Below are 16,055 nucleotides of genomic sequence, written 5' to 3'. Positions count from 1 at the left end.
CAGATTTTTCTTACTATAAAAGGTTATATGTAAATTTGTAGAAACATTTGAAAATACAGATAAGCAAAACAAGGAAAATATTATACCACAATAAAGATACAATCACTGTCAACAGCTTGAATAACACATTTTTTCCAGATTCTTTTCTATCAAGACAAAACATACATACATATAAACATACATATTTTTAAAAAACTTTTCCAAAAACATACACACATGCATACAATAAAGTGCACAAATCTTGAGAAATTTTACATTTGAATATATCCATGAAATCCCTGTTCAGATGAAGGTATAGAATCCTCCCAGCACCCAGAAGGTTCCTTTGTGCCCTTTTCCACCACCTGTTAAGAGGCAACCACTACTCTGACTTCTAGTACTATACATTTATTTTGTCATTATTTTGTTCCTGTACCTCACACAAATGAAGCCATATGGGACACAGTGATTTTTTTAATTTAATGCCATTTTAGAAACACCTTTCCTTGTCCATAAACCATTCATCAAGTTCAACCTGTATATTCATCCACTAAAGACCTTCTGATCTCTCTGACATTCTGTTCCATGGTCCTCAGGAATTAGGATTGATTTAAATTTAAATCTGTTACTGCATTATACCCTTTCTTAGCTTCCCCTTACACAGCGGTACCCAACCTTTTTGGCACCAGGGACTGGTTTTGTGGAAGACAATTTTTCCTCAGATGCAGGGGGTAGGAGGTGGGGATAGAGGGTAGGGGATAGGGAATGGTTTCAAGATAAAACTGCTCCACCTCACATTATCAGGCATTAGATTCTCATAAGGAGCACCTAATTTAGATCCCTTGCATGCGCAGTTCACAATAGGTTTCACGCTCCTATGAGAATCTAATGCTGCCACTAATCTGACAGAAGGTGGAGCTCAGGCAGTAATGCGACCCATGGGGAGCAGCTATAAATACAGATGAAGGTTTGCTCACTTGCCCACCTCTCACCGCCTGCTGTGCGGCCCGTTTCCTCACAGGCCACGGACTGGTACTGGTCGGTGGTCCGGGGGTTGGGGGCCCCTGCTCTTACACATGTGCAATTATGCATTTATAGGTTATTCTTTCTTTCTTTCTTTCTTTTTTTTAAAATTTTTAGATGGAGTCTCGCTCTGTTGCCCAGGCTGGAGTGCCATGGCGCCAACTTGGCTCACTGCAACCTCCGCCTCCTGGGTTCAAGCGATTCTCCTGCCTCAGTCTCCTGAGTAGCTGGGATTACAGGCACGCGCAACCACGCCTGACTAATTTTTGTATTTTTAGTAGAGTCGGGGTTTCGCTGTGTTGGCCAGGCTGGTCTCAAACTCCTGACCTCAAGTGATCTGCCTGCCGCGGTCTCCCAAAGTGCTGGGATTGCAGGCGTGAGCCACCGTGCCAGGAGGTTATTATTTCTTTAATGTCGGTCTACCCTATCAGACTATAAACTTCATGTGTGCAGGGCCTGTGTCTGTTTTGTTTATTTTTGTTTTCCCTAGCACCTAACACAGTGGCTCCCTTTTAGTAGTCAGCCAATAAGTATTTATTGAATGCATGCATGCATGAATAAATACATGACGTTGAATAAATTACACAATTTACTGAGCTAGAAAGCACTAGGAAAAGAACAGCTTTGGGAAGGAAGATCTTGAGTTTAATTTGGATATGCTGAGTTTAGACCATGAGATTTCCTAGAAGTCTGTGTATTTCACAGCCTTCCAGAATGGGTCAAATCCTCTCTTTCGGTTTCTTTGTCATAATTTCCCATTTATATGTCTGTTTCTTCCACTAGATTGCCAGCTCAGTGTAGGTAAGAACAATGACTCATCACTTTATCTCCAATGGCCAGCTTGGCACATGGATGGGCTCAAGAAATGAATGAGTGTGTGAAGTAAGTGCCCCAGTTTACAAATTCCCAGAAAGGGTGAGAGAGGCAGACGATGATACTTCCTTATGTCTTCCTCCAGCTGTGTGTCTAATGCCCGGCACAAAGTAAATAATAAATATTTGTGGAATTGAACTGACTTTCCTCTAGCTGTAGTCTAGGTCTACACTTTGCTGTTTGGGCTGTAGAATGACCTTCCTTAGGAGTCTCGCTCTGAGGTTCCACGGCAATAATAAAGATCATTATCTCAAAATATGGAGGGCAGAGAGGTTGTCTAGTTTGAGAAAACCTGAAGTAAATCTCCTTTCTGGTAGTGGTGGAATAAAAACATTTTGTAAAACGAAACACCTTGCCTAAGCTATTGTAGCAGTGCCACTTTTTATACTTACATTTGATCTACTTATCACGAGTAGTCAAGAATGAAAATAACTCCAACTGTGGTTTCTATGAGAGATGTGAATGTTTATGGAATAACAAATACTGAATACAGATAGTTAAAGTAGTGTAGACTTTAGTACAACTGTCATTACTTGCAAATGGCGGGGAATCATCTAATGAAAAAGAGAGGCACAAGAAATCTTAGGGTAATTAATGTTTGAAAAATATATCTTGTAAGAGGTTATTTATGTAGAAAGGCACGATTATGTTATTGTGTGTGTCTGGAGTGTTTTGAATGAGATGTTTACAACAAGATAGAATGTAAATGAGTAGAATTAGGTAACCATAACTTGGTTGCAAGAATACCCTGCCACATACATGATAAAGAGGTAGAGGCTGTAGTTTTACATAGCATGTTATCAAATTGTTTCTAATTTTCTGTCCATGTATCGGTGCTTCCCATTACTCTTCCAGGAGAGCAGAGACTGTGACTTATTCACGTCCTATTCCCAGGGCCTTCAAGGAGTAAATGCTCAAAAGTGATAGAATGAATAAATCAAATGTGTTATTCAAGCTGTTGACAGTGATTGTATCTATATCGTGGTATAATATTTTCCTTGTTTTGCTTATCTGTATTTTCAAATGTTTCTACAATGGTTTCAGGATAAATGAATGAATGAATGAGTGAATACTTTTGTAATTACAATAAAAAAGGCTTACAGACTTCTATCACTTATTCGTAGATTTCTCTAGAGATTTCACGTGCATGTAGTTTGAATTGTACACACATATTACATATATATGCACTACATATATACATACGTAATTTATGCACAAAATATATTTTTATGAATAAAATAAATATTAACAATAATATAATATATTTAAAATACAATTTTTTAAAATCAGCAAATATTAAACAAGCAACTCTGTTCTGCTATGGTCTCTACGTGGTCCCAGGTGACTCTGGTGGCCACCCAGAATCCTACCTTGAGGAAGGTCAGGCAATCCTGGTTCTCACTCTTGTCCTTGCCTCGTAGGTCGAAGTTGTAGAGGGCCCTGCAGAGCGGGGGCGGCTGGGGCAGCTGCTTGATGACTTCCACGGAGCTGGCTGGGAAGTTCCCACTGATGCCATTGATTTCCCCCTGGTACCAATTCTCATCAAGCTGTCTCCGGAGAAGGATGATATCTCCCTTATTAAACCTTAGGTCACCAGGATTCTGCCCTCTGTAGTTGCATAAGGCCTTTGCTCGAGGCACCTGCAATGGCACAGACCAATAAGATATGTACTCAGCTTAGAGTCTAGAGGAACAGAAGATACAAGCATTCCCCCTTTTATTGTACTTTGCTTTAATATGCTTTGCAAATATTGAGTTTTTTACAAATCAAAGGTTTATGGCAACCTGTGTTAAATAGGTCTATCAGCGCCATTCTTCCAACACCATGTGCTCACTTTGTGTCTCTGTGTCACATTCTGGTAACTGTTATTAACTTTAAATATTTTAAACTTTTTCATTATTATTATATCTGCTATGGTGATCTGTAATCAGTGATCTTTGAGGTTACTATTGTAATGTCTCGGGGGGCGCCACAAACTTTGCCCATACAAGACAGCAAACTTCGTCGATAAATGTTTGTGTTCTGACTGCTCCACAAACTAGTCATTTTCCCATCTCTCTCCCTCTCCTTGGGCCTCCCTATTCTCTGAGACACAAAAATATTAAAATGAGGCCAATTAATCACCCTAAAATTGCCTACAAGTGTTCAAGTGAAAGGAAGAGTTTCACATCTCTCACTTTAAATCAAAAGCTAGAAATGATTAATCTTAATGAGGAAGGCATGACTAAAGCTGAGATAGGCCAAAAGCTAGGCCTCTTGTGACAAACAGTCAAGTTGTGAATGCAAAAGAAAAGTTCATGAAGGAAATCAGAAGTGCTACTGCAGTGAATACATAAATGATAAGTAAGTGAATCAGCCTTATTGCCGATATGGAGAAAGTTTGACTGGTTTGTATAGAAGATCAAACCAGACACAACAGACCCTCAAGCCAAAGCCTAATCAAGATCAAGATCCTAACTTTCTTTAATTCTATGAAGGCTGAGAGAGATGAGGAAGCTGCAGAAAAAAAGTTTGAAGCTGGCAGAGATAGTCTGAGGTTTAAGAAAAGAAGCTGTCTCTATAACATAAAAATGCAAGGTGAAGCAACAAGCCATCAATATTGAGGCAAGACCCACCACCAGCAAGAAGATTACAACTTGCTGAAGGCTCAGATCATCATTAAGGTTTTTTTTTAGTAATAAATTATTTTAAATTAAGTTAGGTATATTGTTTTTTAGGCATAATGCTATTGCACACTTAATAGACTACAGCATAGTGTAAACACAACTTTTTTGTTTTCTTTTCTTTCTGAGATGGAGTCTTGCTCTGTTGCCAGGCTGGAGTCCAGTGGTGTGATCTCGGCTCACTGCAACCTCCACCTCCCGGGTTCAAGTGATTCTCCTGCCTCAGCCTCCCGACTAGCTGGGATTACAGGCACACACCACCACACCTGGCTAATTTTTTGTATTTTTGGTGGAGACGGGGTTTCACTATGTTGGCCAGGATGGTCTCGATCTCCTGACCTCATGATCCACCCACCTTGGCCTCCCAAAGGGCATTACAGGCGTGAGCCACCATGCCCAGCCAAATACAACTTTTATATGCACTGGGAAATAAAAAAAAATGTTTGACTTGCTTTATTATGGTATTAGCTTTATTGTGGTGGTCCAAAACTGAACCTACACTATCTCTGGGGCATACCTGCATAATACTTTTTTTCCCATAAAACATGGATATTTTATTCCAGCTCCAGGAAATGGAAAAAAAGAGGGAAACACATCTTTCTACACACCATTCTAATTTAACTGACATTAATTAGGGAAAGCTAGAGCAGAAATATATGATTATACATATAAATATGTATGTCTTTATACATACACATATGCATTTTCAGATTTTAGTCTCACTGGAGTTTATGTCTTTTTTTTTTTTTAAATATGGCCCCTAAAGCTCATTAAATTCAAGCTAATACTTCTACCTAAGTCTCCTCATCAATCATTTAATATTGTTTGCATTGCATTCACAGTTTGTGTGTTAACCACTTATGCAATTTATCAAATTGCACATTTGGAGAGGTAAGGGAAAAACTTGGTTTGAATAATACTCTATGTATCAGTTACCCATTACATGATTTTTTTCATCATTATTTGCAACTTCATACATCTTGCAGTTTTCTATGTAGTCTCTCTATGCAGTCTACTTCAGGTTCCAGTGCTATACTTGTCTATATGTTCTGGGTGGGACCACCTGTGATCCATGAACTTGGGGTCAGGCATAAACTGTGTAGCACCTGAGGTGGATTCTGATTTGGTGTTTGCTTCAGAGCTGAGTTCTGTTGGCAAGGGCACTGAGCGTTTCAAGATGTGAGTTGTCTTTGCAGGTACTTCTATTTCGGCGGGGGATCCTAGCTTAATTTTTTTTCTTTAGGTTTAGGGAGTGACTCTTTCTTTGCTGCTTTTTGTCCACAATGATTTAACTGCTTCAAAAATTTGCTGGCTTGTAGCATATACCTTTTTCCCTGTTACCTTAGCAATTATTACTGACTGAACTGGGTAGCAAACAGTTGCTCATAACGTGGCCAGTCCCAGAGGATAAGTAATTTTCTTAAACTTAAAACCTTTTCTCGCTGAAATCAAGCCCGCCAATCCTGAAACCGTAATAACTCCCATTTTCGAAAGAAAATCTCGAGGAGGATTCTTCAGATAGACATAAGCATCTTTCCCAAATTGTACTGTATCCATTATCCCATTTTTCACAAAGACATAAACACCCTTGCACCAGCCAGTATAATGACCAGTTGCAGTGTAGATGGAAGCAAAGCCCGTTTGTAAATGACCAGGCTGCTCTTCAACATATTTAGACTGGAGCGGTGGTGCAATATATACGGGGAGCTGCTCTGGTTTCACTAGCTGCTTTTTGGATTCCTCTTCTTTGGTTGCATGTACACTTACAGATGCATGTATCAGACTTGCAGGCATGGTTGTCAGTTTTCCCATCTACTAGCAGGGTGAAAATCTGAAACACTGACAATGGTAAACGCTGGGGAGAATGAGGAGCGACAGGAAGTCTCATTCATTGCTGGGTGATGAAATAACCTGTACAACAAATGCCCGTGATACGAGTTTACCTGTGTAACAAACCTTCACATGTACACCTGAACCCTGATGACCGCCATGTCTATGACCCTTTTGGCCAAGGTTTTCAGACGACACCTGCATAACATTAATAACTAGTTACCGAGCACTTCCTATGTGCTAAGTGTGTATGTGGATCATCTCATTTAATCTAGGCAGCCCTTGGAGATAGACACGCATTATCCCCATTTATAAGATAGGGTGACAGAGACACAGAGTGGTTTATTAACTTGCATAAGATGACACAACTGGGAAATGGCAGACATGGGACATGAACTCAGATTACCTGATGCTAGAACCCCTTTTCTTAATCACTACCCAAGGAACAGGGCCGTGAACTTGACTCTACGTCTACGAGATGGGAGTCAGTGACTCTTTCTGGGTCTGAATACTGATTTTGAATTCTGGCTCTACTTCTTTCCTTTTGTGTAATCATGGCTAAGTTACTTAATCTTTCTTAAACTGTATTCATTTATAAAATGAGCATTTGGATCATTAGGAAGCTCAACTGAGACAAAGAAACAATTAGTCAGATCAATCGTCAGTTTTTAAAAAAAAATCAGCTCAAGCATAATCGTTTGTCAAATCAGTTGTCTAAATAATTATTTCAGTCAAATGCATTTTTACTAATTGAAATTGTTTTTTTCACATAGAAGTGGCCTCACTCCAGTCTTGCTTGAAGTCTGCTGGGTAAACTGCAAGTTCTAACAGACTAAGAGGAAGTGCTTCAGTCACCTAAGGTCGTATTTTATTTTGTGTTTTCCAAGCAGTGGGATTATGTAATCACCTCTCATTGTAGCAGCCTTGCTGTTCATAATCTTGCTATTCATGCAATGGGGTATAGAGAGGCATTAATTTAGGTCTTCATGGATCTCCTGAATCTGCAATGATCATTTGAAAGAAGAATTCCGAGCAGCTTAGTGGTAGAGATAAGACCGAACATTACTTTGCTGATGGAATGGTGGAGGTGTCCTTTTCTGCTGGTCCCCAGATAAGTAAGGAGACCCCAGGGGTGAAAAAAATCACAGAAACACAGCTCATCCCCAGGAAACTGGTGGACAAATGAGCAAAGATATATGTGCTAGCGGGTTTAACATAATACTGTGGAATAAACAGGGAATTGGTTGAATAAATTATTATATACCCATACCCATACAATGAAAAACTTTGCAGTCATTAAAATTGATGTTTTTCTATAATTAATAATATTGAGCACTACTGATAATATACCATTAAGTGTAACAGAAGAGGTTAAGAATAATTATGTAGACTAGTTTTTCATTATAAATACACATGTATATTTTTATCTAGGGAAAATGCTAGATGACTGTATGCCAATATTTTAGAAGTGGTTATCTCTAAGTGGTGAGATTTTTGAATACTGAAAAAACACTTTTTTTCCTAAGTGCTTAGCTGTGTTCTCTAACTTTTCTATAATAAAATAATTGTATTGCTTATTAAAGTTGGACAGTTAGAAAATGAATGAAGTTAGTGGATGAGAGGTAAAAGGTATGAGAGGAATTTAGAAAGTAAGCCAAGCTGAGTAGGATAAGCAAACTATGCAACTACCTTTTTTGGGGAAGGTGTTCCCTACCTGAGAAATAAGCACGTAAAAGCTGGATGAGAATGGGTTTCTGGGGAATGACCCAAATCTGTTAGACCCCTGGGGTTGGGTACATCAGGGAACAATAATTTCTCCTCCATATTTCTTCCTCTCAATTTTCCATTGTAATATCACATTTTTCTGGGTACATGACTACCTGGAATATTGGTCACATTTTTAGCCTTTCTGGTGATTAAGTCCAGGCCAGTGTGGGAGTAAGCAACCTTTAGGAAGCATCCTTCCGGAGTTTTCTTTTCCTCTCCTCCATCTTGCTATGTGGAATGCAGACATGATCCCTAGAGCTCTAGCTGCCATCTTGAATACTGAGGACGAGGGCCACACCTAATAGGGAAGGAGCCTGGGTTTCAGAGCTTCCGCACCCATCCTGGATTACTTCACATCCAGACTTTTGGTGGAGAGCTAAATAAACTTCCACCTTGCTGAATGAATTGTGAGGCTTTTTTTTTTTTTTTAATGAAAAACAGAAAAGAGAAAAGGAAAGAAAGGGAGAATGAGAAGATAAAGAAGAAAAGATCTAAGCCCCTTTAGATTTGCATAATGATAATATCAATAGCTAACCTTTACTGAGTGCTTCTTTCTTGTGCCAGATTCTTTGCTAAGTGCTCTAATTCTCTTTGCTAAGCACTCTCTAATTCTCACAACAACCTTTGAGGTGTGTATTATTTCAAATGTCAATTTTTAGATTAAAAAACTGAGGATCAGAAAATGATATAGTTTGGCTGTGTCCCCACCCAAATCTCAACTTGAATTCCCACGTGTTTGGGAGGGGCCTGGTGGGAGGTAATTGAATCACGGGGGCAAATCTTTCCTGTGCTGTTCTCATGATTGTGAATAAAAGTCTCATGAGATCTGATGGGTGTATCAAGGGTTTCCGCTTTTGTTTCTTCCTCATTTTCTCTGGCTGCTGCCATGTAAGAATTGCCTTTCACCTCCTGCCATGATTCTGAGGCCTCCCCATCCATGTGGAACTGTAAGTCCAATTAAACCTCCTTTTCTTCCCAGGCTCAGGCATGTCTTTATCAGTACATGAAAATGGACTAATACAATAAATTGGTACAAGTAGAGTGGGGTGTTGCTGAAAAGATACCTGAAAATATGGAAGCAGCTTTGGAACTGGGTAACAGGCAGAGGTTGGAAAAATTTGGAGGGCTCAGAAGAAGACAGCAAAATGTGGGAAAGTTTGGAACTTCCTAGAGACTTGTTGAATGACTTTGACAAAAATGCTGATAGTGATATGAACAATAAGGTCCAGGCTGAGGTGGTCTCAGATGGAGATGAGAAACTTGTTGGGAACTGGAGCAAAGGTGACTCTTGTTATGTTTCAGCAAAGAGACTGGCAGCATTTTGCACCTGCCCTAGAGATTTGTGGAACTTCAAACCTGAGAGAGTTGATTTAGCGTATCTGGTGGAAGAAATTTCTAAGCAGCAAAGCATTCAAGAGGTGACTTGGGTGCTGTTAAAGGCATTCAGTTTTATAAGGGAAACTAAGCATAAAAGTTTGGAAAATTTGCAGTCTGACAATGTGATAGAAAAGGAAATCCCATTTTCTGAAGAGAAATTGAAGCCCGCTGCAGGCTGCAGATATTTGCATAAGTAATAAGCTGAGTGTTAATCCCCAAGATGACAGGGGGGTGGGGGGAACATGTCTCCAGGGCATGTCAGAGGTCTTCATGGCAGCCCCTCCCATCACAGGCATGGAGGCCTGGGAGGAAAAAGTGGTTTCATGGGCCGGGCCCAGGGTCCCTGTGCTGTGTTCAGCCTAGGGACTTGGTGCCCTGTATCCCAGCTGCTCCAGCTGTGGCTGAAAGGGGCCAATATAGAGCTTGGGCCATGACTTCAAAGGGTGCAAGCCTCAAGCCTTGGCAGCTTCCACTTGGTGTTGAGCCTGCAAGTACACAGAAGTCAAGAATTGAGGTTTGGGAACCTCTGCCTAGATTTCAGAAGATGTATGGAAACACCTGGATGTCCAGGCAGAATTTTGCTGCAGTGGTGGGGCTGTCATGGAGAACCTCTGCTAGGGCAGTGCAGAAGGAAAATGTGGGGTCAGAGCCCCCCCAACAGAGTCCCTACTAGGGCACTGCCTAGTGGAGCTGTGAGAAAACGGCCACCATCCTCCAGACCACAGAATGGTAGATCCACTGACAGCTTTCACTATGTGCCTGGAAAAGCTGCAGACACTCAACATCAGCCTGTGAAAAGCAGCTGGGAGGAAGGCTGTACCCAAGCTGCCCAAGACCATGGGAACCTACCTCTTGCATTAGCGTGATCTGGATGTGAGACACAGAGTCAAAGGAGATAATTTTGGAAGCTTTAAGATTTGACTGCCCCACTTGATTTTGGACTTGCATGGGGCCTGTAGCTCCTTTGTTCTGGCCTATTTCTCCCATTTGAAATGACTGTATTCACCCAATGCCTGTACCCCCACTGTATCTAGGAAGTTACTAACCTGCTTTTGATTTTACAGGCTCATAGGTGAAAGGGACTTGCCTTGTCTTGGATGAGACTTTGGACTATGGACTTTTGAGTTAATGCTGAAATGAGTTAAGACTTTGGGGGACTGTTGTGAAGGCATGATTGGTTTTGAAATGTGAGGCTGTGAGATCTGGGAGGGGCCAGGGGCAGAATGATATGATTTGGCTCTGTCCCCGCCCAGATCTCATCTTGAATTCCCACATGTTGTGGGAGGGACCCAGTGGGAGGTAATTGAATCACGGGGGCAAGTCTTTCCTGTGCTGTTCTTATGATAGTGAATAAGCCTCATGAGATCTGATGGTTTTAAAAAGAGGAGTTCCCCTGCACAAGCTCTCTCTGCCTGCTGTCATCCATGTAAGATGTGACATGCTCCTCCTTGCCTTCTGCCATGATTGTGAGGCTTCCCCAGCCATGTGGAACTATAAGTCCAATTAAACCTTTTTCTTTTGTAAATTGCCCAGTCTTGGGTATGTCTTTATCAGCAGTGTGAAAACAGACTAATACAAAAAATTTAAAAGTTGCCCAAGTTCACAAAGCTAGAAAATAATGAATTTAGGATTTGAACTCAGTATCCCCAAGCCCAAGCCTGCAATTCTTCTTCTTTTTTTGAGACAGGGTCTCACTTTGTCACCCAAGCTGGAGTGCAGTGTCATGGTCTTGGCCTCTGTAGCCTCATCCTCCCAGGTTAAGTGATCTTCCTGCCTCAGCCCCCTAAGTAGCTGTGACTACAGGTGTGCACCACCACGCCTGGCTAATTTTTTTTGTATTTTTTGCAGAGACGGGGTTTCACCATGTTGTTCAGGCTGGTCTCAAACTCCTAAGCTCAAGTGATCCACCTGCCTCGGCCTCCCAAAGTGCTAGGATTATAGGCGTGAGGCATTGCACCAGGCCTGTTTCTTAAAATATAATCTGTGGTTTCCCTGTATGAGAATCTGGGAGGTGTTAAAAATGTGAATGCCTTTATCCCACCCCTGACTGATTTGATCAGAATCTCTTGGAGCAGGATTCAAGTAGCTGCATTTTTATCAAGCTCCCTCACCAAGTTTGATGCTACTGTAGGTCTAAGCTATATCTTATTCTAACTCAAATGGGGGCAATGAATGGAGTTTTGACATAGGCTATAGGCTTTGTAAATTGCTAGCTTGCTTTCTTTCTTTTCTTTTTTCTGAAAGATATTTGCAGTGCAAATAGCTTACATATTTTAATGACTTACTGAGAGAGCATATTAAACTAAAATTGCACAAAATGCTCAAATTGCTTTGAAGGTGCCTAAACCTTGAAACCCTAAGATAGTACTAACTGCCTATTTTCATCTTCTCTCCATCTCCCCTCAACATAAATAAATATTGTGGAAATGAATTATATATAGATTCTATTGTTAACAAGAAGACCCTCTTTCTTCTTTTTCTCCATTTTGGATAATCCCTCCTCTGGTAGTCTCATTTCAATGTTCATACTCACAGAACACATTGGCTTCCATAGTGCAAAGCAGGGCAGAGGGAAGCAGGAAGCGGTGGAGCGAGGGGAAGAGAGAGGGAGAGAGTGAATGACTCTGAAGAGGAAAGGAAATTAACATTTATTGGGGTTCTGCCAGGCCACAGACATTTTTCTTACATTATTGCACTACTGCACTTTCCATGTATTATCTCATTCATATGCTCTCAAAACCCTATGAAGTAGATAGTATTATCCTATTTTATGATGAGGAAACAGAAGTTCTGATATGGGAAATGTCACCAAACAAGGTCACACAGCCAGTGTATGGCAGATCCAAGATTGGCTGAGGCTTGTTTGACCTGAAAGCCTGGGTGTTTTTACCATTCTCATTGTCTGCCATCCACCTGAAGTCACCTAGCATGTTTTTCCATCATAAAACTCATTTGGGGCTCTGTTTTGTAATCAAAATCTTAATCGAATGTGAATGCAGTTTGCTTGCTGCTGGCTGTAATAGCATGAATTATTGAACTCTAGAGCTTTCACATAAAAGTTAAGCATCTGAAGAGACTCAGCTGGTTGATTCTATCCATTCCCCCACTGCTCTCTCAAGGGAAAAGGATTCCAAGTTCCACATTAGCTCTCACCTGTTGTATTGTTGGCACTAGCTTTTCTCACCCATCATTGTTTTCTGTCTCTACAGATGCAGGGGCGAGAAGGCACAGGAATAAAGTTTGTGTGGAGATCTCACAGTCAGGTCATCACCAAACTCTTTTTCCTTGTGTATACCTAAAATGCTTTCCTTTTCTGATATTTAAAAAGCTCAAGACTCTATGCTTTTGTAATTCACCTTTTCATTTGTCTCCTCAGTAGGGTCTGGAAGCCACAAGAGGAATCATTTTGATAGAAAGATAATGCATAGGCTTCAGAGACAAGAGCTTGCAGGCACTTTAGTAATAAAATTATGTTGTTGCTTTGCCAAGCATCCCCTTCTGTGAGGAACCACCTGTTCTCTCCTTACCTTCTGAGAGGCAGGTTATTCACCCTGGCCACATCATACACACAAGGGTACGTGGGCCAGGCTAGCCAGTTAGAATATCCCAAACCCTCAGCACAGTGATGAGGCATGTGCCTCAATCAGGGATAATTAGTATTTTCTCTGAGATTTGATATACAGATACTGAGAAATAATCTCTATTGCTTTTGAATTATGAGCCTTCAGGTTGTGGACTTTGGACCACCAGTGCAATATAGTGTAGTTCAATGTTGGCTATTATATTGGTGATATTTCCCAACCAGTAGACGCACTTTCCTGAAAGAAGCTGTAGAAGGCAGCAGAACTAGATATAGCAAGCTAGATAGGCAACTAGATAGCTAGAGCCCTGACAATAAAATCTGAACTCCTAGATTAAATGGTGCCTGGTTATTCAGTTAGATGAGATCTCCAATCCTCTATATCCCCAATTTACTGTTGATTACTTAAATTACTTGGAGTTATTTTTTGACACTTGAAACTGGACCAGTCCTAACCAGCACATATTTGAAACCCAGAAACAACCAACTTCATAAAAATGTAATATCCAAATAGCAAAATTCAGAAACAGCAGGATGTTCAGCTGCTAGTGAGCCCTGAGTTTATTTCCAATTTTAAAAATAAAGGGAGGTAAAGGCTGATAACAGGGTAAAAGAAAAGGAATGTAAGTGGAGTAGAATCAACCACAGTGACACATACAAGGGAAAAAGCAGAGCTGAGATGAGAACTCAACCTGCTACTGTGTAACAAGCTCTTTGACACACCCTGGCAGTGCTTCCCACCAATTTAGAAAGGTTGGCCTGGTTCTCTCTACTCCTTGCATCAGGTGGGACAAACATCAATATGCTGAGCTAATGGCTTATCAATGGTTTACTTCCCTGAGCTGGTCATGAGATTGCCCATCACTGGAGAATGCAGCCCAAAACCAAAACCATCCTGGCCTTTGACTCAAGTTATGTATCATTTCCCAGGCTAAGTTATCTGCTGCTGGAGAATTCGGGATTTGTGTCTGAAGCATCTCTGCCTCTCTATCTTTGAACACTGTACACAAGTAGGTGTTTAAGAAATGCTTGATGAATGAATGAGTGAATTGCTCTGAAAACATTCAGGAATTACTGTTCTCAGATACATAGAATTCATGCAAGGTTAATACAAATGGCTGATAAGAATTACTCAAGTGCAGATCTATTGGATGAGCTAGGGAAAAGAAGGATTGTTTTCATCATGTTTTCTAAACATCCCCCAATTTTAATGATCTGGTGTTATACACACATACACAAAGGTTCCATACTCAAAAAGTTAGGCATCACTGAATCAGCAAAATCACACAGGTTTCTTTGCTGACTCGCTTTTCAGAAGTTTTATTTTGTGAACGTGATTTGCATAATTGCATCTGGGGCACTTTGCTGGAAGAGCCCACGTGTCTTGGGAATGCTGGGCAAGGGAAATGTAACTTTCCCTGTGGGTTCACTCCACTGATAAGGTAAGGGGTCAAAAATTGTACTGTACCCTAACTTTGTAGTTGCTGCTTAACCAACGAAGCCACTGTGCCTCCTTCGCTCATAGTGATAATCTTTTTGGAGCAGATTTGTTGGGGGAAATAGAGTAAATATTAGAAAGGGCTGGTTAGCCCTTGTGTATGTTTTCTCTTCTCTGATAAGGAGGGAGACACTATGCAAACCCCAGTGCTCACCCAACAGGAGGATCAGATCCACCTGGCCTTGGCAAATCCCAGATGATCCACTTCTGGGTGCTTGAGATCAGCAGAAAGCTCACAGTGATCTTACCAAGTGGAAATCCCTAAATCCGACATTCAGATTTGAGACCAGTTTTATGAGACACTCTGCGTGAGTTTTTTGTTTTTGTTTTTTTTTCATAGAAAACTTTACTTCAGGAGAGGTACTAGGATGCAATAGTTAAGAACTCATGTTAGAATCAAGTGGGATGTTTGTTTGCATTCTGGCTTTTGTAAATTTGGCCAAAACATTTAGCATCCCTGATCCTTAGTTTGGACTATCCACAAATTGGGGCTAATACTATTATTTCCCTGTGCAGCAAACTCAGCGAGTCTGGGTTATCCAAACCCTGCATATTCTGCCAAAAGTTTTGGCTCTTGCCTGGGAGATAACCTCTAAGTCCTTAGAATATTTTGGCTGATCAGAGAGACTTTGTCTACCTGGAGGCCTTGGGTCACACGAGATAGTCTAAGCTAACAATGTGATTTATGGTGGGGGCTCTGGGCCAAGCGGTAGAAGCTCGACCTCTGGAGGGGCTGGAGACTGAGGGCAGCCACATGGGTGGTCTGAGATGGTAAATGTCATCACACAATGAAATCTCCAGTAAAATCCTGGACAGCAAGTCTCTGGTAAAAAGAAATGCTGTCTGCATGACTCCACTGGGAGAGGACAACTGGAAGCTTTATGGAAGCTCCTGGACTCTGCCCTAATGTGCCTTTTCCCACTGCTGACTTTAACTTATATTCTTTCACTGGAATAAACTATAACCATGAGTATAATGGCTTTGCTGAGTTGTGTGAGTCCTTCTAGTGAATAACTGAAAGTGAAGGTGATCTTGGGACCCCTGAGCACACTTCCTCATGGTTTTGGAGACGATTAATGTGATAAACAATGTAGAATACTTAGTGGAATGCCTGGAAAATAATAAGTGCTCAATAAATAAGGAAGCTTAGGAGAGAGGGGTAATAGGCCTGCTGTTATAGCTTCTGGTCTGACTTCCCAGCTCTTGTCATCATTCATTCCTTTTTTGCTTTCAACAAATATTTTTTGAGTGCCGACCATGCTAGGTATGGTCAAGACCCTTCATGGAGCTTACAATCTAGTTGAGGAAACAAAGATCAGACTTATAAACACACATAAATATATAATTGCAAGCTGGAGTAAATGTTATAAAGGAAAAGAATTATGTTATGACCTCATGGGAAGTCAGAGACTTGAGGGATGGAAAGGAACCCAACGTAGGGAAGATTCTCTTTATTAGCTGCTTA

General features: G+C 40.9%; 1 protein-coding gene and 1 pseudogene across 4 annotated transcripts in view; both read right to left on the bottom strand.

Moving 5' to 3' along the window:
- SH3RF2 (SH3 domain containing ring finger 2) overlaps nucleotides 1-16,055 on the bottom strand; it is a 126,062-nt gene that overhangs the window by 59,040 nt on the left and 50,967 nt on the right. For all 4 annotated transcript variants that reach the window (XM_016953989.3, XM_009449883.4, XM_016953993.3 and 1 more), the window contains exon 3: nucleotides 3,246-3,515. In XM_016953989.3, coding sequence (XP_016809478.2) covers nucleotides 3,246-3,515 — 270 coding nt within the window. The remainder of the gene's footprint in view (nucleotides 1-3,245; nucleotides 3,516-16,055) is intronic.
- Nucleotides 5,496-6,425, bottom strand: LOC107974894 (MICOS complex subunit MIC27-like; annotated as a pseudogene).

Source organism: Pan troglodytes, chromosome 4, assembly GCF_028858775.2.
Source record: "Pan troglodytes isolate AG18354 chromosome 4, NHGRI_mPanTro3-v2.0_pri, whole genome shotgun sequence".
Taxonomy (NCBI): Eukaryota; Metazoa; Chordata; class Mammalia; order Primates; family Hominidae; genus Pan; species Pan troglodytes.
This window is presented reverse-complemented; position numbering and strand designations above follow the sequence as displayed.